The sequence below is a fragment of the Zonotrichia leucophrys genome, chromosome Z (genome assembly GCF_028769735.1).
Source record: "Zonotrichia leucophrys gambelii isolate GWCS_2022_RI chromosome Z, RI_Zleu_2.0, whole genome shotgun sequence".
Classification (NCBI taxonomy): Eukaryota; Metazoa; Chordata; class Aves; order Passeriformes; family Passerellidae; genus Zonotrichia; species Zonotrichia leucophrys.
The window spans coordinates 39,522,073-39,547,258 of NC_088200.1; the positions used below are offsets into that span (position 1 = coordinate 39,522,073).

Consider the following 25,186-nt stretch of genomic DNA (forward strand, 5'->3'; position numbering starts at 1 on the left):
CCCTCGGGGCCTCGGACACCGGAGCGAGGGGAGGGGGAGGAGGGAGAGGAGGGGGAGAAGAAGAAGGAGAAGAAGCAGGGGCAGAAAGAAGGGGAGGAGGAAAAGGAAAAGCAAGGGAACGAGAGGGCGGAGGGGGAGGAGCGGAAGAAGGAGGAGGAGGAAGAGGAGCGGAAGCGGAAGGGGGAGGAGATGGCGGCGGGGGCCTCGGCGACGGCGACGACACCGATCCGGAGCGCGGGTGGGCGAGACACCCGCGGGAGGGCGGAGCCGCCGCTGCCGCCGCCGCAGCGACCCGGCGCCTGCTCGGAGCAGTGACTGTCCGGCCGCGTCCCCCTCGCCGCCGCTTCCGCAGGCCGCCCGGCCCTTGCCCAGCCCGCGTCCGCCTCCGGCCCCGGCGGCTGCGGCGCTCTCTCGTCCCCGCTCCGGGGCGGTCTCAGCCCCCCGTCCCCAGTGGTGCTGAGCCCAGGGGTCCCGTCGGTGTGCCGGTGATTATGCGTGGCTTGCCGCGGACGCTGTATCTGTCCTCCCGCTGATGGCCCCGCTGTTCCCCCGCCTAGGCTAGAGCAGGCTGAGCGCCAGCTCCTCTGGAAATCTTCAGCCATGTATTTCCTCAGCGGCTGGCCCAAGAGGCTCTTGTGTCCTCTGGAGTCCCTGGAGCGACCGCTTCACATCCAGACGGATCCCCAGAGAGCTTTCTTCGCCGTTTTGTTCCCATCGCAGCTAAGCATCTGGTACTGCAGAGTAAGTATCCATCGTTTTCTAAGCTCACGGACGCTGCTCTACCAGCTGAAAAGACCTGTCGTCTGCTAATTTTTTTTCTTCCAGAAACGCTTGTAAAATTTGATGCTAACTTCACAGGATATTCACAGGTATTTGTGAAGCTGAGGGGTTATCCACAGTGTTTAGTGATAGCAGTATAGTCTTAAGAAAATATGCAACACCAGTCTGCTTACAGTTAACACTGGTTTCTCCTAAAAAATGAGACTTCCAAGCAACTTTTCTTTTTGAGACTGTATATTCAGCTTGTACTTAATATAAAGAGTGTTTGTAGCAGTGTAGGGTTTTTTGCCTATATGTTTCATGTCTTTCACCTTTGTGTTTTCTATGTTTTATATAAACGAACATATGAATGTAGAACATATGAAACATTCTTTGTAAAACATGGAACAAACGCTATCATTACCCAGAATGTTGTAGCATTGAAGTTCACTAAGTTTTCTTTTTATGGAAAGTTTAAAAGTTTTGTGGCTCTAAAAGCAGACTTGTCATGGCTTTTCCGTGGAAGGTGCTGGTTTAGCTAAATCTAGTTTGAAACGGAGTAATTGATATTAAGCACCTTGTTTTTAATTCACATTGTATTAGTCTGGTAGCAAAGTGCTTATTTGTCAGTTTGATTTGATGTAGTCAGTGGAAACTGTGATACTGACTTTAAATTTTGATGCTGGATCCTTTTAAATACTGCCTAGATTAGACTCTAAATCTGTCTATAAATATCTCTAGATCCAGGTGGTTTATAGAGTTCATCTCAGATTACCAGAGAAAACCAACAATCCAGTTTTAGAAAACTGATACTGAAAGATGTCAAATGACAGTCATAGCCTTAAAATCTTGTTTTAAGTTATGCAGCAATTTCATCATGTTATGTTTTATTGTGCTCAGGAAGGCGGTTCAGTAGTTCCTGGCTGGTGTGCTCATGCTGTTTTTTGACCCTCGACAGGTATCCAGCTAGCACATAATCAGCCCATAACTTTGCTGTGTGACCATCATCATCTGGCCTCTGTTTTCTTGGGTTTGTGGCACACAGCGTATATAAAGTATACGCTTCTTAGTTTTTGCCTGTAGTTGTTGAACCTGTAGTTTTAGTCTGTCAGCACAGCAGAACTGATCTTTTTTGTGGAAAGACATAGAAAACAACGGGCTCATGAAATGCTTCACAAGATGTGCCCTGTTGCCTAGAATGTCGTTTACTTCATGGTCTGTTTTCAAGGACGAGGTTCATTAGCTTGCATGCGTAGACTTGTTTTGAAATATTAAACATTGTAAGACTTGCTACAAACAGCACTAGAAGAATTCACTTGGTGCAGAGGAGTTGACTAAACTTACAGGTCATTAATATTTTTTAAATAGATTTTGATTCTGTTTGTAATGGGTGCTTTTGAGGAGGGTGCTGACAGGCACCAGGCCTTACCCGCTGACTGATCCTAAACTGAAAAACGTGTTACAATCTCAAGGCCTCTGTGGAAAACTGCCTGTTATCAGAAACCTGGAAGAATAAATGTTTTGGTCAAGGTCATTTTAAAAGAGAATTTCTTGCATTATTTTTAGCTGTGGTCCTGAATGTGGTTTGTTGGGCTTTTTCCCCCCAGGCTTTTCTTTTTTTCAATTTAATTATTGCATTCTAGAAGATGTTTTCATTGGTCAGAAGTACAGTTTTTGGAACAAGGATAAATTCTGCCAGGTTGCACTAACTTGATTTCTAGTCACAGAAAAGTCTTCTGGCTGGTGTTCTTGTTTAGACTTGTTACTATCTCAGCTATGTATCAAAGGTTTCATTTCAGAATGAGGTGATGAGACTGGGAAAGTTCTGTTTTGAAATTTTCAGAAACAGAGCTCTTTGAAGCGCTTCCAGGTGTGTGAGTTTACATTCAGTATGTGTATTTTTAAGGTGACGTAGTCATGTTTGAAACTCCTTTTCACCTACTGTGCACTAAGAACTAGTGGAACTAAGGAAAGTTGATCCCAAAGTGTGGATTGTTTCCTGTTTTGGAATAATTTGGAATCATTGTAGGTATTAAGACTCAAAACAGGGTAACTGGTGTTGAAAAAAACAGATGGAATTCTGCTAGTGTTTTTGAACCAAAAAGTTCTTGACTTTTTACACGTTAGGAGAGATTGGGTTGTAGACAGAGAAGACCACTCAGGTGAGTGATTTTGATCATGCACCAGTATTGGTGAAAGCTTGTTGAACACAGCCCCCAGATGTGTTGACATTTACTTATGAATGATATGCGTGTGCTACTGTACTGGCATACACATAATCAAGCATACACCATGTAGTTTGTGTACAGACTACATGGTGTATGCTTGATAATGTGTATGCCAGTACAGTAGCACATGCATGTAATTTTTCCTCTGTTTAGAAGGGAGATACATTGGTCACCTAGTCCAACTGCCTGACCAATTCTGGGCGACCAGAAATTAAATCATGTTATTGAGAACATTATTCAAATGCTCTTATACACTAGTAGGCTCTGGGCATCAGCCATGTCTCTTGGATGCCTCTTCCAGAATTTGAAAAGGAAAAAGAAAGAGTGGGGTAATACCAAAATGAACACATTTTAAAATTTTAATTTTATTTTATTTTTTAGTGGTATAAAAAATCCTTTCTTGCTCCCCATTGGATTCTGTTAAATACACCCCACTGTGGAGACCTCTGCTCCAAACATTTCCTTTACATCAGCAGTTTTAGGTCTACTGTAGATAATACCTTGATACTTAAGGGCCAGCTTAACTATTTTCATTGATGGCATGAAAAAGCTTGTCAAACATTTTCATTCTGGTAGTGTAAGTAGTTGGATGCTTGAAATTAGAAACATCAGCAAGTTATAGAACCTTTCTGAAATGGTATAATGAGATAATTGCTGTTTGATAGATTGACTTGGGAACTGAAGATGAGGTTTCACAAGGCAGCTGTGCAGTCCCGTGTGTCATCATCTTTCCTGCTTGCACGTCTGTTTTAATGGAGCTTGTGATGGACTAGTGATGTTTTACAGGGCTGTTAAGCTTAATGAACAAATAGAAGCCTGTTTATTTAGTTGATGAAAGAATGAAAAGAACATTATATTGGCCCTTTGAAAGTGTTACTTCTTTGACAGTTGTGGCTTTAATTTTCAATTGGTTTAGTTTTCTTTTGAATTCTGGAAATTCACCCATCGGGCTCTAGGTATTAAGACACAAGGTAATGTAGCTAAGGAAGAAGGTGTCAGATGAGTGGAGTTCCCTGCCTATAACCCTTGACAAGTGAGTTGTGTACAACAAGAATAGTCTGCTGATGTAGTTGTACATATAAATATCGTTCAGCATTTCCTTTCTTTATTGTTAACAAACTTGTGACAATGACAGGTATAAGTACTGGCCTTGAATATTTAATGAAATCTCCTGTAGGTTGTTGGGACTATCTGCTATGACTCTTGTCAGTCAAAACCAGTTTTGTGAGCCCTTTCAAGCTAAGAGTAGTTTGTCCCATCTGCTCATTCAGAGGAGAATTCTTGATTACCTGTATGCTTCTCCACTTATGATTTATATTTGCTCTTGTTTTTCTTCCTTTTTTGGTTTCTTTTTTTCTAATGATCTGATTCTGAGTCTGAGCACCTAAATGAACTATAATAAGCTTTTGAGAAAGCGTGCATGTCAGAATCCTAAATTGTCAAATAGTTGATATTAATTTTAAGTGCTGAGTAAGTTGATGTTCAGACAGCTCTCACAGCTCTGTCAAATGTGCTCTTCAGTCTCTAGCTGTTGCCTTATTAGAGTTGAAGTTAATGTATGGTTTAAATCGAAGCATACAATAGGCTAAAACAGGGCTTCTGTTGGGGAGGTGATCTCTGTAACCTGGAATTTTGCCACACTATAAAGGGAGTTACTTGTGACACAGTGCATGAAGTTCATATGATACATTAGTAAATGCATTAAAATTATCTGCAGTTGTTTCTGTAGTGTTTTTTTACTTATGAGGGCTGTTAAAAAGAAATGTTTTCACTATGCTTTCAAGTTTATGTTTTCATCTCAGAACTGTAAGCAGAATAATTTACAGAATTATTGTGTATGCTTTTTCTTAATGGAATTGGATGCAACCTCTGGAGGCTTTTTGTCTAGAATTTGACTGCAGAATGGGACAACAGATGTCTTGATATAAGTAGTTGAGTTGGCTGTGTATTGTGAACGATATGATACAGATAGCATCAGTACAAGTTAAGATATCCTCCCCTTCTACTGTGTTTTCTCCATTAGTAGTTTAACCCCCAAAATGCTGATCTCTTATTTAGACCCTTTAGACACTTGTCTGAGAAGGGGATTTCTTTTTCTTTGTCAGCAACAGTAACAGTTGTGCTGTTGCTTCTATTAAAAAGATAAACTTGTTGTTACATAAGGAAAAAAAAAGTTGCATTGATGAATTTGTCTGATGAAATCCAAAATTGTCATGTGGTTATTTAGTAGGATTTACAGGCTTTCAGTGTCTCCTGTGTTATAAAATATATGACCCCTGAAAGTGGTGTCGTAATTACATGCATGATGGGAAAATGCATTTTCAGTTATGACTTTTCAGTGTCCAGTTAGTTGCATGTAAGAGAAAACCAAAGATGTATAGAATATGCCTTTGCCTCTTGGCAGCATTTTTGAGAAGTAGGTTAACTGAAACCTTTCATTTGGGAGAGGTAGTGGTTGACAATTCTGCACTTTGTCTTTCTAAATTATTTCACAATAGCCATGAAACACATGATTGGAAGCCGTGTCTTCTCTGTTGGTAGATCTTCCATTTATTCTAAGCTTTCCAAATACTTTCAAAATTAAATTAAAGGAGTTATGATTTTATAATTACCATTGCTTTTAGAAATTCATTTGTCACCTCCATTTGTCAGGTACCATTCTGTTACTGACAAAATGGCCTTTTGTGGTCTATTTATACAAATTTTTCTTATGTGCACATGCTTGCTTTTCTCTGTATAACCTTTCTGTTTTATTAGTTTGTAATTTTACAAAGCTTCAGGATTTAAAGCAAAACACAGACCATATAGTGACAAAATAAAGTGCACAGTGTCACCAGACCTTCGTTCTGTTCTTTGTTGTTTTCTCCCAGCCTTGTCTTTGTCTCTTAGACCATAAGCTCATCTGAACAGCATTTTTGATTTTTGTCTCATGCCTACAGCCTAATGAAACATTAAAGCATTTGCCGTATAAAACTAAACAGAACATTGGTGTTTGTCAAAGAAATGGCTTCTTTACCCTCGGTGGGACAGATTTTTGATGTCTAGAGTAATACATGGTCGGGGGATGAGAATATTAGGTTTTAACAATTATCCGTAGTCATGCAGGTTCTTGGATTGAAGTTACATTAAGAAACCCAAACTTGTACATAAGACCATGTTGCATATGTGCTGTCAGGTCATGTGTTTGCTTTTCAGACTTAGTAGTTTTCTACTGTATTTGCTGACCTGCTAGTAAAATCAACAATACACACAGTTGGTCATGAGCCTGCAGTCAAACCAGAGAATCTAGTTTAAGGAAACTAATTTTTTTTGTTATTTTATATACTGTCAAATGATTGTACCTTTTTCCAATTGGTTAATGTCAGTTTGATTTGCGTTTTCATAAACAGTTGTAGAATACTTGTGTTAAGGTAAGTGAATTGGTAATTTCCCATATCTAAACTTGCTGAGAGAATTTGCTGCAGGGTTTGTATACCTTAATAGATTTTTTAATAAAAATAATGTTATACATGGCTAAGTGTTCTGACATGGGTTGTGATGCTAATACTTCGTAAGTGAGCAAGCAAGTATTAGGTCAGGTAGAATTAAGTTAAACAGTAACAATTAGGGATTATTTCATCATGGGTTTGGCTGTGGTGTTTTATGTTGTAGTTTTTTTAATTGTTTGCATAGATGTTGATACAGAGCTTGTATTTCATAGTGGAAAGTCCAGAGGGATTCTTAATGTACAACTGATATTAACATTTGACAATAAAGCACCTGTGAGTTTTTAGGTAGTTTGAATTGAGGTGGCTTTGTGGATGGAGCTTTCTTGCTACCTTGCTGTTTTACTAAATAGTGCAATTAATTTCTGGTAATGCAAACCAGATTTGCTTTCATGTTCTAATCACACACCAGTAAAAAAGAGGCATGTTTAATTCTAGAAAGACATTGTTGTGAAACATAAAAACTTCTGAGTAAGAACTCAGTGGAACATGTTCTTGTCAAGTGATAGCCAAGGTAACTGACTGATGGAAGGAGATAAAGTTTAGCTGTGAGAACAACAAGTTCTCTCTCTTTTCAGTACTGTTAACTAGTGTACTGAAGAGTTTGTTTACACATTAGTAATAGTAGTGCTATATTGTTTTTATTGCATTTCTTATTTTTCTTTTCACTATTTTTGTTATCCTGTAAACATCCACGGCCACAGTTCCATTTGTAAATGAGTGGCAGCTTCTGTTTTGCCTGACCTTACATTCCTCTTGAGAGACAAAAGTACCATATCAAAATGCTAGATTTTCTTTGCAGCGGGTTTAAAAATGCTAGATATGCTTCTTATCTATTTTGGGAAGCCTTTTTTAATGTTGAATTGCAATTATGACTTGCTTACTCACTTCTTTCTTCCTTAACAACTGAAGGTGTTTACTTCTTCCTCTAAATAAATTTTTTACTTCTTTTTAAGCAAGTCTTTATTTGTTAGGTCCTTTGCTATTTTCTGGAATCCAGTTTCTCTCAAAGCTGTGGCTCTACCATTAATATTTCAGCAAGTGGATTTTAAGCATTTTAAAGAAAAAGGATTAATATATTGGTTTTTTGAGGCAGTGGGCATAATTTGTTAGTTGATCTTATCTACATAGCTTCATAATGTTAGTTGCTGCATGCAGAAGTGAGAAGAGTAAAAGACTTGGAATTGTAATGAAGCTTATATGGAGATATGGGGGGTTTTTTAACAGAAAAAAGGTAAAGATTTAGGAAAAATTCTAATTAATAGAATCTAAACCCCTACTATTTCTATACAGGGTATTAGTTAAATATATAAAACTAAAAAGAGGAGAGTATCTAACTAACTAGCCTTCCCCCCTACTTTTTTTGGTGGGTTTTTTTTGTTTTGTTTTGTGTTTGGTTTTGATTTTTTGTTTGCTTTGGTTTTGGTTTTATTTGTTAAAATGAATGTTCATGGCTTGCTGTGCTTGGATCAAGTAGTTATGTTGACATATATTCCTGTTTACAGAAATATTCCTGTGCCAATACACGTTTTCAGTTACTTTAGATATAATAAATGAGTTCAGATGTAAAATTACTGTTTCTCATGTATAAGAAGAGCAGGATCTTGAGCTCTCCTATCTTTGTTAATCCAGAGCATTCACACCTCTGTGGAAAGCTTTTAAACAGGGTTAGGGTTTTCTTCATGTCTGAATTCATGCTTTTGAGTTCTGGAATATGTGGAAATTAATAGTATTAGTGCAGTATTTCCTCATTGGACCTCTCACTAGGTAGCATTTGTGACCTATTTAATTCGAAGTGAGTCTGCTTTCTAACAAGAAGCTACTTAAACTACAGAAAGATAACAGTTTGAGTGCTAGCAATAATTTTTAACTGCTTAAGACCTCATCTGTGAGTCACAAAGCCTAAAAATAAATTTGTATAAATCCTGTAGCTGATGTGTATATAGAATGTTCTTCCAGCTTCAAAGATGTAATAGCAGCTTTCTTGTGAATCGGTGTCACAAGAATTCTACACTATAAATACTGTAATTATATTCTGTAAGAATAGTAATATAGAAAGAAAATTGTCTATTACTGAGTTTCTAATTTTGCCAGCAGCTAAAATGCTTCAGGCATGGAAGTGCTTTAAGAATGATCTCCAGGTTTGCAGTAATGATGCAGATTACCAAGGCATTGCTTTTTCTCAGTATATCTAAGGCAGTTAGGGTGGTTCTAAGACAGTTAGGGAAAGGCTGTGTAGTTCATTGAGAACAATCAACTAGGGTCTGCTAGTAAGAATAATTAGTTATCTGTTTAATGTTAAATAATGTGAGGCAAAAGAAGCCACTCAAATTGAAAAAGCTGGTTCAAATAGTTCTTAGGGTAAAGATTAATGTGCTTGTTATACTTCATAAATGTTTGAGTTTATTTTTGATAATTCAATTCTGTGTGGGTATGAAATTTAAAGAATAATGCAGTTATTGGCACACCGAGTCATACTGTGAATTTACAAAGGCTAAGGCTGCCCATGTGGCACTAATTCAGCTTGTTGTTTACATGCATGAGGACAACATTTCATTGCTTTGTTTTATACTCTTTAAAATTAACATTCATACTTTAAAGTTAGGTTGTTTGCAACTCTACTTTTTCTGAAAGGAAACTGAAGGAAGTGATTCCAAATAGGATGGAATTCTAACTAGGATTACCAAATTCTGGAGTGATTGCCACTCACAAGATTTGTGGATAGAATGAATGTCTTATATTTACTGTACTGATTCTCCTGGTCCATCAAGTAAGCAAAGAACAGTACTAAATTTCTGTTACCTGTGGTTGTAATGGGGAGCTTTGCCTAGTGGTATTGTGGTTAATTCAGTAAAATAAGTGGTTATTCTCTACCCTCTTGTTTCCCTTTCAGTGTACTTTTTTTGGTACAATGTTTGATGCTCCAAATCTGAATGACAACTGAAATTGATAAAGTCGGTATGAAGGTGAGGGGTAACTTCTTTGACAAAACAAAGAGTACATCCTGCTTAATTTAACTTTTGTGTCCTTTAAGTGCTGGAGGATAATGGAAGGAGAAATACCCATCTAAGCTGAAAACTATTATTGATTCAAGAACAAGAAAATAGAAACAGTTGTGCAATATATTTAAGGAGAATGAACATTTCTAAGTACTAGAGCAAGGAAGGGCAACTTTGCATTAGGTTTTTTGTATTGCAGCTCTCCACTGCGTTCGTGAAAGGGAATGAAGGCTTAGTGCCCATGGTGGCTTTGCTGGTCTTCATCACCCCAAAGCTTTTCTCCCTTCCCAGAAGGAAAGGTACTAATGGGGGCACCTCATTACTTGCAAAATCCTTTCAGCTAACTGTAGAGGTGGATTTTCAGCAGGTTCTGACTACCTGTTCTAGAAAACAAATTTCCTGATTATCATTCTCTTTAATACAACGGCCTGCCCATTTAGTAGAAACTAAGCAAATTGTCTGTACCAAATATTCTATGGAATATTTCCTCCTAATTCATTTGACAGTCCATGTCATTATAGGAGCCTGTTTGAGGTGTATCTGTTCATCTTAAGCATCAGTTACCTTTTATCTAAATTGAAACTATTTCTGTATTCTGTAATGACTCCTTACTGTGCAATTAAGTATTTTATTCAAACATCCTGGATTTGAAAGAGTGAGATTAGGAATGACAGTGTGGCAACAGTTCTCCATGAAGTTCCTTTAAAGTTCCTTTTTAACCTCCTTCAAGGGAAACACGTTGTAGCTGTTTAAGAAGACATAGTTCTTTACAGGTATAGCGCAACATATAAAGCATTCCATTCCTACTAGATAGGAGATATAATTATTTATTTTTTTTTCCTCCAGCCAAGTGTATTAATCGTAAGCTACAAGGAACTTTCAAAAGCAGCTTCTCAGTTTGGACCTTACAAACAAGCAGAATGGCGGCCTGACAGCACAATGATAGCTGTTTCGGTAAGTAGAATTTTTCCTTCTTGCTCTGGTTAAACTATTGCAAACAAAAGCTTCTGTTACCAATTTCTGTGTTTATAGAACCTTGCAGACTGTAAATACATTTAATTGATACTTGTCTTGTGAAAATATATAATAATACCAATGACTTTTTAGACAGTAGAAGCTTTCTTTTGTAGTATTCATTAATTTTTCCCTGTGAGAATGAACTGCAGTTCTTTGTCTTAAAACAGTGGTTAGATGTATTGGCAGGGGGTGATACAACATCTCATTACTTTAGTAATCTGGTAACATAATACAGTAATGTAAAGTTATGTGAATGAAATAAATAGTTGTGGACTTAGGTAACATAATTATGTTTAACTTGATAAATGGAGTTTAAAGGTGAGTCTTAAGAGATGGAGTTGTGGACTTATTACTGGCTTTTGGTGGTTCAAAAATATTGCAAGTCACTGAGAACAGAGAAACAAGGGCTGTGACAAGTGATATGTGAACTCTTCTGTTCGGAATCTTAGAGATGAGATCTTGTCTCACATGGAAATAAAGTCTTGTTTCATAGCTGGTGCTGTGTTCACAGTACTTTGGACTATTTCAGCAGCAGTATTTGAAGCTTGAGTAGCAAGGTGTACACAAGAAAGGTGGGACTACAGTTTATAAGAGTTGCAATATGGGATAATCCTCTTGGTGTCTTTTGGTCAGGTCTTAACATTATGACCAGATCTTAAATTAGATATTGTTATCTTAGTGGAAAACACGAGATGATTTATGGAGTAGTTATTCTCTCTAGCAATATCATGATAATCATAAATCAGCTAAGCTTCCCATGGTCCGGTTTTCTTTTGCATAATGCAAGTTAATGCAAGTAAATACTTAGTCTAAAATGTTAAAATGGCCTAAAAGTATCTGATGAAATCAATGAAGTTAAGTATTTCTGTTAGTGCCAGATTATATTCTCAGTGAGTACTAATTATTGTCAATAAAGTCAGAAAGATTTCTGTAATTTTTGTTGTGGATCAAAAAGAGTTCTTCAATTTTATATTGCACCAAACACATTTTAATTAAACCTTTATGTAGTAGTTCAGAGGAAATTTGAATTCTTATATTTAATTACTTCTCATATTGTGTTTTTTTTTTCTGAGATGTTGTGATCCATTTGCTCTAGAGACCTTGTGGTTCAGCTGACAGATTAGCTTTAGTTTTTGCCACTTCAGTACTGAACTTTAAATTTTTTCTGCAACTAAATGTGCAGTGCTCTTTTTGGCAGATAGTGTCAGAATGTAAATGCCCATAAAGTCTCATTTTGTGAGCTAAAGTTCTGTGAATTTAAATTCTAAATGATCATCATTTATAAAACAATGAGTGTAATAAGATTTCTAATAGTCTTTGTGTTTCATAGGATGATATTTCATCCCTGGGTGTATGTATACAAATTATATGGTCAAGCATGTTTGTTATGGTGGTCTTAACATAAGATGTTTTGGAGTATACTTTAAAAAAAAGATATAGTTTTATTTGGAACAGTTATTGAGTCCTACTGAAAGACGCATTTACTGTATTGCTGGTTTTGTTGTAGTGAGACAGGACAGAAAGTCAGTTTATGGAGCTCTAATGAAGAAATTGTTTCTGCAGATGTGTGATTCTCTCAACCCAAGAAGAATTCTGTCCAAGTGAATAGTTTTCTCTTTTTTCTTAACTAACACATTCAAATGAAGGAGCAATGGCAAAGCAAGTTTTTAATGAAAAACCCAGTGATTTTGAACTGAATTAGCATCACTTAATTACTGAAGTCCTGTGCAACACCTGAACATTTCAGTTTGAAAGCTGAGTTAGGTGATGTTTATCACCTATTACTACCTGTGCTCATGAGTACTTGGTTGTAGTAATTTTCTGTAATAAATCTTTGTTTTAAGAAGGTGAACATAAGGCTTAGTACATACTTATTAGTGAAGTGGTACATTCTTCCTTTTTTTTCCTTTTTTTTTTTTTAATGACATCATCATATGGAATGTAGTCTGAATTTTATGTTCACCCTAACAGTGGTATACCATGTTTTTTGTTTCTGACAGCCCAAATATTCAAAGTGTCTTTATGGAAACAAATCACTTAACAGCATATGCTTTGAGGTAAATTTTATTTGTACTGCAGGCAGACTTTGGGCCAGCATATCAAGCTTTATAACATACCTCAAGTAACTGTAAAAGTATGTAGTTAAACAAGCTTAAGCAATTTTCAGTGTCACCATCCCCTAGAAATTGTAACTTCTTTTTCCGCTAGTATCTTCTGTTGTTAAATTGTTGGCGCATTTCCTAGACAGATCTTATTTTTTCCCCTTATATTTTTTGGTTTCTTCTTTCATATTGCTGCCTTTGTGATTTTTCCAGTGTTACTGGGAAATACTTTTTCTTGTTTAGATTAGTTCATATATCCAGATAGCTAATTCTAGTAGTAAATCAAACTTAGGAATTGGGTCAAGATGCTTCATTATGGAGAAGTATAGGAGGCATTTTGATCCTTCCCAAGTTACAGGCAGTCCTTCAATACAGACTGCTCTTCAGCATGCATTGCCATAGATAAGGCAGAGCTTTATTAAACATGGTAGCAAGAAACCATGTTATGAAATTCCTAGCAAGATTCCCAGTGTTTGTACTTCTGACTGTCGAAGATTAGTATGATCAGGGAATGGATGACAGTGATAGTTACTTATTTAGTAAGTTTCACTCAAATGTTTTTAAATCAATGAAACCTCTGTAAATGAATATGATCCATTTGCCAGAAGTCTGTGCTTGAATGCTTCTACACTTCTTCCCCCTCTTCATGGAATTTGAGGTTCTATTTAGAAATGAACCTGTAACAATAGCAACTTTGTGCTTTGAATAGTGTTCAGTAAGGCCCTTTGTACCTTAATATCAGTATAAAGATACTTCACAGTATTGTTTTACTCTTCTTTCCAGGATAAGGTAACTTAGGGGTTAAATATTTAATGATGTAATGGAATGAACCTGTAAAGATGTTAGAAATGAAGACAGTTCTTTACCACATAATACCTGAACATGATATTACAGCACACAGAAAAGCTTCCATTTTTTGCCACCCTGTCTCAAGCTCACCATTATTGCTCAGATTTTATTCTTGCTTGAAAAAGATACTCACTTTGAATGAGAATAATAGTGTTTCTTGGAATTCAAAGCCAAAACACAAATTTTCTGAAGCAAAATGTTTGACTGAAATGTGAATATCATCTATGAAATGATACACTAAGCTAACAAGAGTGTTGCTTTATTCAAAGAAAAGGAAACCAATCTTGCCAAGAAATGTGAAACCATTCATTTCAGTGCTTTTTGTCTCCAGTGCTTTGGATACATGCCCAGCCCATATTAAAATAATTGGATGGAAATGCTATTTAACCAAAATGCGTTTACCGATTTGCCCAGAAAATAAATTCATGCTGTAAAAAATGACACTTCTTTGAACACATAACATTATTGGTCATCTACTTGTTTCAAGCTTATACAAGCAGGTATAGGTATGACTGGAACATCTAGGTAACTAAATTATTTGTTCCCTGTATATAGTATGAAGTCATTCTTCCAGAATGACAGAACGTGGCTTGGGATTGAATTATTACAGGTTTTGTGGTAGGTAAAGATAAGTGATGTGAGGATTTTTGGATGGCCAGCACTGAGAGGCAGTGCTAAACTCTTTGCATTCAGTAGTGTCCATTTGTGTTCAAGCACTTGGAGAGTTTATTCAGGTACTTCCCACCTTCTACTTTGTTTTCTACGCTAATTCATGTAGTTGATAGGAATTATTTAGAAATATTCAGATATTTCTACACATATGAAATAGCTGTCAGGTTTTATAGGTTTGTATGAGTTGGGGGAAAATTTCTGATGGACTGGTGCATAAACAGGATTGTTTTTCCGTTTTTGGATCTCCTGCCTAATCTATTCACTTGACTTTAAGGGTAGGTATGGATTTTATCTGGAATTAATATAAACACGCAGTATTTTAAATGTTTGAATTAGTGTATATTTGAGTTCAATATATGAGACATACATGGAAATCACATAAGACTAGCAGATTTTACTCACGCTGAGACTAGATATTTATCTTATCAGTATTTCTCTTTCAGACTGCAAATGGATACATCTTATTTTTTGAAATCCCATCAGCAAGAGACAAGTATCTTTATGAGCCAATATATCCTAAGTAAGTATTTTAAACTTTGGATCATCACAGTGTGAAAAAATCTGACTAGACAACTTCTAAGCAGTTTTTATGACAAAAGATACTTCATTGCAGAGTATGTTTTAACACTTGATGAGTATATGAACCATCATTCCTATGAGTTAGAGTCAGTGTAGGGTTGAGTCAGAGTCAGTTCAAGTAGATTGCTGTGTGCTGGTGTGATTCCTTAGGTCCTTCTTACAAGCTCTCAAAAGCCTTAATAGCAGGTAAAGTCTAATTTTAGAATTTGAGGTAGTATGTTGTGTTCATGATCTGCAACAAGATTTAATGATGCCTTTTGAATAACTCAGTTGAAAAAATGATGTCTTAGTAACTGTTAAGGTACAATTCAAAAATAGATCCTGTTCCCTATGTTTTCATAACTCAGAGGGATTTTTTAAAAGAAATGGGGAATAAAATCCCAGTATTTTTGAAAACAAATGAATATTTTCAGTAAGAGTGTGCAAGTATTCTTGGTGCAGTATGTTATGTTGTCAGCTTCATCTTATTTTCCTTATTTTGAATGACAGAATGCATCTTATGCATTTAAATTGTGAATGTATTTTGGGTGTGTTTGTGGTTGATTTTGGATTTTACAAAATTGGGAAATGCCCAGGACAAATTAAAACTTCAAGGAGTATATGTGTACGTGTCTGTGTGTTTAGGTAGGCAGAATCTGTCATGGGTTGGATTGAATTTGTCCATGCACGTAATAGCACACTCTCAATTTCTAATTGGCTAGAAACTTTTTCTTTTTTTTTAATATATCTCTCTATATATCTTCATCATTATGATAGCACTAGTCAGTTTATTTATTTTTTTTTTCACATTCATAAAAAAAGTTAAACTTGAATCATGAATCTCTCCACATGGTCATCTCTGAGGAGTATTGGATAACCTAAGATGTCATGTAAGAGGAAGATATTTTGACTTCTTTTTCTTTTCAGTATAACTGTTAAACCATGAACATTAAAAGGAAATAAAGGGGGTTTTCAAAAGTATTTAAATTCAAAATCTGTCTTCTTTCACAAATATGTGTAGGAAGAAATTGCTTAGCAGGTAGTAAATGATTTAAAACTGAATTTTCCTTTTTTGACTAGAAATTTTTTTGTGTGTCATGACTGTAGTCCATCTTTTGACCTGTGAAATAGCTCTCAAAGCTCTGGAATTAACTGGAATTTATTGTTGAAGCTTACTTTTCTTTTTTCCAGAAACTTAAGACTAATGTAGACAAGTTATATTACTTTACTTGCCTCTTTGAAGAACTGAATAGCAGTTTTCAAACTGACTCTTCACATGTGGCTTACTGTCATCAGGGGAACAGGCAGACAGCCTGCTGCTGCAACTTGTCCAAATAAATAAAGGGATAGTAGATCCTTGTCTGTACATTACATAATGCAGAAAACTAAGCAGTAGTTTATTGTGAGTTTTTTCTTGTTCTTTTTGAAAAGTTTGGGGGGTGTTTTAATTGGCAAAATCTGAAAACTTATGAAAATATATATAAAACACAATAAAAGTTGAAAAAGAAGCTTTGTCAAGTTTGCTTAGAATATAACTTGTAGGAAGGCTTGAAAATACCTATTAGGCCATCAGTGACTAACCAGTCTAACTTTTACAAACTTACATAAAACTTTTATAAAAGTTTAGTAATTGATATGAATTGTTGACCTGAAAATGCATGTTTTAGTTGTTAGTTGTGTGTTGACCAATCAGGGTTTTAAAATACATTTGCATAGCACAAAAAGGACTATAATGCAAATTCTGTTCAGTAGAACAAGGTGTTTGTGTGTTTATAACAGGTTGCTCACGATCTCCTAAGACTATTTATTGTGTGTGTTTACCTTTAAGAAGATGAACGATCTCACTGAATTCACTGGGATTACTAGCTTGTCTATACTTAGCCCTCAATTTTGAAAACCTGAATAAAATTACTACTGCTCTGATTATATTAGATCAAAAGAAAGACACAGGTATTTGTGAGTGAATTGTGCCTCCTGTGATTAATGTAAAATGATTCTTTAAGTTATTAAGATTGAATGAACTTCTTTTGCAGGTGCAGATACAGTGCCTGCCCGTAGGCAGTCTTGCTCATTTACATTGTAGAGCAAATACTTGGCAGGGGTTAATCAAACAAAAACCCTCCAATCTAAAATGAACAAACAGACAAATGGGACCAAAAGCTAAAATTGAAACTTTTATCTTTCTTTTGGCATATATTCATTTTCCAAAGGCATTATTTCATTGAAATGGTTGGATTTCACTTCTGCTGGGCTGAACAATACCAAATTAGTTTTCTTCACTTTGAAGCCATTACAGATCAGTGAAAGGCCTTGTATGTGGCTTGCCTCATGCTTGAAAGGGGATGTCTTACTGTTTTCTCCCCCTGTAACAGTGTGTTCTTGGCTCCTTCCTCTGTGTTGGCAGCAGTGATTATGCAGCTGTGCCTTAAGTAAAGTCGGGTTGTTGACCTGATGGGGAAACTAAACCTGCCTATCTCCCTTTTTTAACTCTCCCTGTCCCCTGCCCTGGATTCTAGTAGCTTATTTTGCAAGTTGGCATTTAATAAAAGGCTGGCATTAGAAAATGGTGACTTTGAAGTAGTACACTGAGTAGCTACACTGGAAGTTGAAAAGCATGAAGTGACTGTTCAGTGATGCTTGTTTAAGTCTTATGATTCATGGTAAAGCAATTGCTTGGAACATTTTGGCAGTCATGGTGGTATTAATTAGGACTCTTCCAGCTCTGTCTTGTGTGGTTATTTACCTATGCCGGGCAAAGTGAGAGAGAGGGCGATTACTTTTGGAAAAAGTATGAGGGAATCCTTGCATTAGTGAAGTGACGTCTGCTGCAAACTAGTTAGTAAAAACTGAGATGAATGTTCAGTCATGTTGTACTGTATTATTACTAATTGTTGATGTTTATTAAGTGCCCATATCTACTAACTTTTTGTAAACAGAATTAAGCCTGTTCTTTAGTAGCCCTTCTTTAAATGATAGTGGCCAGTTCTGGCAGAAATACAAAACCTCACTGTCATGACTACAATGAGAAAGGGATAACCTCTTAATACAACTTTTTCTTGAACAGATTTCTTAAGCTGTGCATGTCAATGTAACAAGATGGTTGTGTGCTGGGAATACACACCAGTAAAATCCTCAGCTGCTCCAAAATACTGGTCTAGTGCAAAATTTCCTAGTTTTCCAACTTCAATATCCTGAAGTTGAAATTGCACCTAGGTTTGTTAACATGCAGGTGAAAATACTGAGAATGGTTGTGTTTAGATCCTTTTGTCAGCTTAGCTCCCGTTTAAACAAACTGTACCTATTTTACCATAAATGAAAGAAAAAGTGGTTAGTCAGAAAAGGAGGTACTGGGTATATGGTAAATAATTTCTTGATTTCAGTAGTTTTTTGCAAGATTGGGACACTGAAGTAAAGTAACTTTTGGTACATTTTAAATAACTGCTTTAAAATTTGCTTGATAATGGTTTAACTTTGATTTGAAGAAAAGGATCAAATGAGTTGCTGAAAGTCAAAATTGCTCATCAGTTGTCTGTATGGGAGAGGGATGTTTGTGGAGAAAATGTTCCTCCAATTGATAGTTACTTTTATACAGAGTTGTTACTGTATGTAGCCTTTGAGCAACATGGACCAGAAGAGCTTGCCTATGTCTGGTGTGTTAACAGCTATTCTAGCATGCAGCTGTTGTGTAAACTGTAATTGCATTTATGAAAGTTTTTTATTGGTCCAGCTTAAACAAAATGCTTCAAGGTGGAAAGCAAAACAAAACTCTATGAAAAGTGACAGAAACACTTGGGCTGTTTGTAGCTCAGTATGCATTCTAGTATGTCTAATCGCAGCATGATTTTTTTTCAGGGCCAAGTCTCTCTTTTTTTCTCACTCTAATCAGCACACATTTAGTAAAAGAGCTAAAGTGTGAATTGAGGCTAGGATGCCATCCTGTTTGAATACCAGAGTCTTTGCTTTTCCTTATCTTTCAGTATTATGAAATACAGAGATTTTGGAAAGTAAGGTTGAGTGAACTTCTCTTGCACCCTCCTGTTGTTTGTATTAAACCAGACAGAATCGGAGCCTAGGAAAATTGATTTTCTATTTAAAAATGCACATTTCACATGATTGTCTCCTTTTCAAATCACCCAGTTGTAATGGTCTTTATATTCTTAAATCCAGTGTTTTAATGGAAGTACTAAAATCCAAAATTAAAATTTGTTGCTGGACCCCACAAATCTGTTGAAGCTTGTTGTATTAGTAACTGAGGACAATAGCTCTCACGAAATTTAGAATATGTTAAATACTTAAAGAAGGTTTAGTGGGAAATACTTCTTAAACACCATTTTATACCTTTAGAGATTTAATCTATATGAAATCTACTCATGTAGGTATAGTAAGAGTTAGTCAACTAACCTGTTCAGTATTATGCATATTATATGTAAAAACCTGTTACTAGACTTATATGATAAAACAAGTGCTCATGCCATAAGTGCAAGATATGAATATTTATATATAAAAAAGTAAACTTCTCATTTTTCTTGCTGGCATCTATTGGATTTTTTTGTCATATTGTGATATTTTAGGAATGTAGTTTTTCTGTCAAAGAAAATTTTTCTGGCACTGTTGCTGTTTTGCTAGGAATTGCCAGTCTGTTCTTGGAGTGAACCGTCATTCATGCTTAATGAAAAACTTACAGTATCCTGCTTAATTTGTGAGACTAAAAACATGGGGAAGAAAGCAGTAATTGTATGGTTTTTAGTTTTTTAAAATTGAGCCAGAGTACCCTGCAGTTTTATTCCAGCTCTTGGATGCTTTGCTCCAGTTCAGAGCAGATTTGGAAGAGAATCAGTATTGGCCATTAGCCCACATTCTGGGATATTTTCTTACAGTGAGCACAAGTACAAAGTCCTGCTTCAATTAGTTCGGTCTGGTTTTACCACCTAATTCCTAAGGTAACTACAAGACAAAAAATGAAAAATAATGTAAATAGGTAAGATTGTAGCATTTTAAAATAAAATTTATCTCTGCCTTTGATTCCTTAAGGAAAGTAACAGTGCATAGAAGCAAATTTGCAGCTTTGTAAGCTGTGGCAAGGTACAGCAGAAATTTTTTGAGGATTTTCCAAACGGATTTGTATAGCTATTCTTATGCTTGACAGTAAAGAGGTGAGTAACACCATCAGAGTGGGGACTTCTCTGTACTGATCTGGTTGTTGTTTCTGTTTAGAGGTTTGCTAAGGAGAGTAACTGAAGTTTTTTTGCTTGAAGAGCATGTGTGACTTAGTGCTGAGGATATTTTTGCCTTTCAAAAAAGACAAAATCTAAAAATTTCACATGGCTAATTAACTAAATGTGGTAATTGGAGAGTGTTTTGTGTCAGGTTTCTTCATATCCTCAAGTGGAGCCTGCATTTGGGGAGTGATAAGAATGTTGTGTAAGTTTAGAATAAGACCTCAGTGGTGTAGGTTATTAAGTCTCTGAAAATGCTTTGAAAATTAGTTGTTATCTAACCAGTATGAATTTTTGAAGAAACTAGTTCATATGATGTTTTTCAAAGCTGTATTGTTGCTTATATACCTGGTTACTCTATTAATGTCTTATCTTTCTGGCATTTTTAAAAGCTATCTATCTCCTTTTCTATAGCCTGATGGCTTAAAGGTGCCATAAATTACCTCATCAGTGGACATTTTCTTCCTGATTCAATGACTGAAGATTACTGTGTACAAAGGTTTTGAACTTCAAACTCTGCAAGGGTAATAAGTGAGGTGTACAGTGAATTAACTTACTAGGTAATTTGTGCTCAGCATTAAGCTTCTGCTGAACTTTACCATTGTGGTTTTCCCTGTAAGATTTTAGGACTGTTTGAAAAATATATATTTAAAACTAGATTAGTTGAAGAACTTTTATTAACCATTGCAACCATTGGAACCATATGGAACTTCTATTAACCATTATGGCACTTGCAAACTCTTGATGGTGGTTCGAGATGTTTTAACCTTTTAATTAAAGGGAAACACAGGTTGGATATCAGGAAAAAGTTTTTTACAGAAAGAGTGACAAAGTACTGGAATGGTCAGCCCAGGGAGGTGGTGGAGTCACCATTCCTGGATGCGTTAATAAAAAGATGTAGCACTCCAGTGCCATGGTTAGTTAGGGCATGGACTGGATTCGATGATCTTAAAGGTCTCTTCCAACCCAGTGATTTTGTGGTTCTGTAACTGTTGTCAAGAAATCTTTGCAACAGAAATAATCATTTAGTAAGCCATTTAGCCTTTTTATATTTATAGTTGATCAATATGCTAGCTAGCTGTTTCTTAAACCGCAGACTACCTAATTGTATTGTAAAGGCTATACTAAGAACTACTTTTCTAAGCACTTATTCTTCATAGTTGTTACCATAAACTCACTTTAATTTTGTTGGTGCAGCTATTGCCAGTCTGTATGAATACATCTCTGCATCCAGTCAGATGTATTTAATCCTCAGCTGGTGGTTGCCTGCAGTGTGTGGTGCAGAGATGCAGGTTTAAGGAGTGAAAAATGCTAGATGCATGAAAACCAAATCTCGCAGGTGGTGATGCAGCCTTTTTGAATCAGGTATAAAAAAAATGAAGTCCTCAGCTTTTCAGTGTGAACATTAACTGAACTGTTCACATGAGCCATTGCAAAATGGTTAGGAAAATTGTGTAATTGTGCTAATGCCAAGATAATGGCTGTTGTCAGGTTTCTACCTTCTTGACTTCGAGAAGAACAACTTGTTGGTGTTGTAAATTGTTTTAGAAACATTGCCCTGATTTTGTCTTATGAATATTGCCGTTAATAGATGAACCATCATGATTTTCAATCTTCTTCTTGTCCCTTTCTTCCCACTCTAAGTACTACTGAAGAAGTAATTTTATCTGGAACAACTAAGAAGATCATAGCCCAAAACTGGTATAAAAGTTTTTATACCAGTTTTACCTTTACCTTACAAATTTTACCTTGTTTGTATCAAACAATTGTTCTAGAAATGATTTTTAAGTGTCTGCAGTCTTTCTTATTTTTTTCAGTGAAATGTCTCCATTACTTCTCATTACTTGCACAGTTTAGCTAGTGAGAATGGATGCTACTGCCTTGTTTGTTGTTTGTTTGGCTTTTTAAGTAATACATTGTTTGCCATTAGCCACAGTATTTTTTTGAAGTACTGTATTTTTTTACTCTGAGAGTGTTTCTGAATTTTTCTGAACTATTATCCAACAATAACTGCCAACTATATTACTATGATTACCCCAAATAGTACAGTGGAAACTTAAATATGAATTTATTGCTAATTCTGTCTCCAAGTTAGAATTCTCCATTACTAAGCAGAAAGCAGTGGACTTTATATTTAAGTCTGTTCTAGTATTTTAAAATAATATGTGTTGTGTATCTTAATTGCAATTATAAAGAAACTCCTGAAGTTTCTAAGTTTCAGATTCTGCTATAATTAACTTCTTAATTATTTCTTAGATACTTTTGGTAGCAGTGACAAATTTGTCTGTGCATCATGTTGTATGACTTAACTGCTGTGCAGTTAGTGGAGGCCATAAATGCAGTACTGTGCACCTAGAAAAATTAGCTGGCTGGTGTCCTGTTTCCTCCCTGAACTTCTGACCATTTCAGATAACAAACTTCAAGAAATTCTTCCTACCAGAAGAGGCTGTCTGCCTCTGCTTTTGCGTGGTGGTGCCTCTTCCTTGAATTTAGGATACTTTTAAATTCGGTGTGTTGGGGCTTTTAAAAACCGCATCCCTAATCTTTCCCTGTTTCAGTTTTTATTGGGTTGCAGATTTTCCTCAGTTCTGAGTTTTAAGAGATTTATTCACAGGCTTAGTTACATTAACAGATGCCATGCAAATAGCAATGATTATATTTGATTTGACATGCAGCTGGTCAGTCGCTGGAATATATTCCTCTCAATTCTTGTGCAAAACTTCAAGTTTGGCTGCAGCCATAGCAGATGCTGATGTGGCAACCCAGACCAAACATTCTTTCCTGCTTCAGTCATCTGTGTGCATTCTTCGTTTAAAGGTCAAAGGAACTCAGCCAGTACGGCTGACTCATGCAGATGTGGACTGTATGAACATGGTGTACTTTCGGTAGCACCTCCTTTGCACCCATACTAGGGGCTTCTTTTTGAATTGATAAATTAGACAAAATCATAGGCAATGAGTTGAAATAGTGGCATTTTTGGAGTTTCAGTCAAGGTGATGTACCGCAACTCTGTGTGGATTGTGCTCTTGCAAGGTGGGTAAAAGAAGCCTTTTTGGGACAGGAATGATAGTGCCCCAGTGGAAAAGATAAGGTACCACAGATGGTGACCAATTCACTAAAACTAGCTTGTGAAACTGAAAATATTCAAATATTCTTGCAAGCTATTTTTTTATCAAATGTGTTGAAGGGAAAAAAAGTCAGCCTACGTGGAGACTTGAAATTTTTCTTCCTGCAAAACATGTCTTTTAAACTATGTTGTTACCATTCTGGCTTTGTGGCTTGTGCTGTGCAGAAAGACTGAGTTTACACTTGGTTATGTACTTCGGTCAGTTAAAACAGACATGTTAAGTTGTGTCTTATACCTACCTAACAGCAACATTTCTGCATTACTCAACCCTTTCATCTCAGTTTTAGTCACTTGCTTGCACAATTCAGTTGTACCACTGATTGTTGATAAACCAGAGTAATTTCATCTAGTTTGGGGGTATACTTTCTGGAACTGTATGTTCACATATGTTGAAAAGCCTATCTCCAAACACCTGGGGTTTTGTACATTTAAAAAAATACCACAACAACCCCACCATGCTAGTATTAAAAAAAGAAATAACTGCTTTTTTCAGGGTTCCTGTCAGTCCATGATAGCTAGCTTACATGAAGGCCTAGATCTTTCCTAAGACAGCTGTCTTTTAGAATTAATTTTTGTTCAAAATGCAAACCAAACATTCTAATAATTTGAACAAGTTGCACATCTTTTGGTGGTGGATTAACTAACCTTAAAATATTTTTTTCTCATTTTTCTATGTAATTCTTCACAGCCACCATAGTTTCGTTCTGGAAAAATGATACTACTTTCATCTGCTAAATCCAGATTGACAAAAGTTACCTTGGTCTTACCTTAGCTGGCATATATCTTTGTCCTTGCTACACAAGGAAAGGTATAATCCCCATTGCAGAATACCAGATATGAATATGGCATTGCTATAAAATGGTAATGAATTAAGGAACTTGATATCTACTGAGATAAAAAAGGAAAGAGATTTATGCGTCCTTGTGCTTTTAAACTTCTCCAAAGCTGCATCTGCTTTAGTTTCTGCCATGTCTTAGGCAGTTATATTTGCTACCCTGATGTAAATTAAAACAAATGTTCTGTCAGTTAAAATACAGGTAAAGATTACGTGAATCTGTGTACTTATCTGTTGTTTCTGACTGTTGAATTTACTACAAATTCTAACTTGTCTGCAATGCCTGTTGCATTCATAGTTTACTTTGCTTACTACCATAATGCTCATTAGATAACTGAGCTGAATGACATGTTACTTATGACTGTAGGTTAGTTTTCATTTTAAAAAAAGTTTAAAAAGCACATGGCATGTCTGATAACCCAGATAAACAAGGAATACTTTAATGATGCTGTATGGTCGTGTATAATGATGTTGTGACGTAATCAATGAAATTCTACATCTAGAAGTTGATACTTTGTAATGGTCTGTTTAAAGGGATGGAATCAGTGTTCAGTCAGCTCTTCTTAGTAGGTCTTAGGTTAAAAACTAGTTAATTTGCTTCAGGGAGAAATATTCATATGAAATACTGTGATAGTTGTCTACTTGTATTATGCCTACTGAATTTATATTATAAACATTGATCTGGCAAAAGGAAATGGAAGAAACATAAACATTTTGAAGTCTGTAATACCTGTAATGCATCTTGAAAAGTAATAAATTGGAGATACTTAATAATTCAGCAATTTAATTACTGTAAACAGTTGAATAACAGTTTATTAAATCAGATTTTTCACTGATACATATCCCTTATTTTAGGAATGTTAAGGCAGGCCACACAGCTATTGTAATGTTCATTCTCTATTCATTCTAGTCTTATTTTGTCTAAGACTAGACTAAACTTTTAGCATCAAAATTACATCCTAGATATTCAGTGCTGGTTGTGGGGGTGTGGGTGTGTACATAGATATACATATATATATACACACATATAAATATGGGGAAAAAAACCCACAGGAATGTAAGTCCATAACTCTTGCATCTTTTGAAGGACAACCTGTTTCAATTAAAACATTTCTCTTGTATTTTAGAGGAAGTCCTCATCTGAAGGGGACCCCACATTATAAGGAAGAACAATGTGCTCCTTCATTAAATCTAGAAATGAAGAAAGTGCTGGACTTGCAATCCTCTATCACAAGGTATGCTCATTAATTGGGTCTTGGGAATTTTTCCATATGTATCAATACTTTTTAAAAAGTGAAGGGAAAACTGGATTGAAGAAAAGGCTTCTAGTAAGTTTTTA

The 25,186-nt window shown here is 36.0% G+C and overlaps 1 protein-coding gene across 4 annotated transcripts in view; it reads left to right on the forward strand.

Moving 5' to 3' along the window:
• The first annotated feature begins 211 nt into the window (after positions 1-211).
• Positions 212-25,186, forward strand: part of RIC1 (RIC1 homolog, RAB6A GEF complex partner 1) — a 47,780-nt gene continuing 22,805 nt past the window's right edge. For 2 of the 4 annotated variants that reach the window (XM_064735815.1, XM_064735816.1), the window contains exons 1-4: positions 213-741; positions 10,318-10,425; positions 14,555-14,631; positions 24,975-25,082. In XM_064735815.1, the coding sequence (XP_064591885.1) occupies positions 601-741; positions 10,318-10,425; positions 14,555-14,631; positions 24,975-25,082 (434 nt within the window). In that variant the 5' untranslated portion in view covers positions 213-600. Of the gene's footprint in view, positions 742-10,317; positions 10,426-14,554; positions 14,632-24,974; positions 25,083-25,186 lie in introns of all 4 variants that reach the window. The other 2 variants (XM_064735818.1, XM_064735817.1) reach the window with 2 other exon arrangements.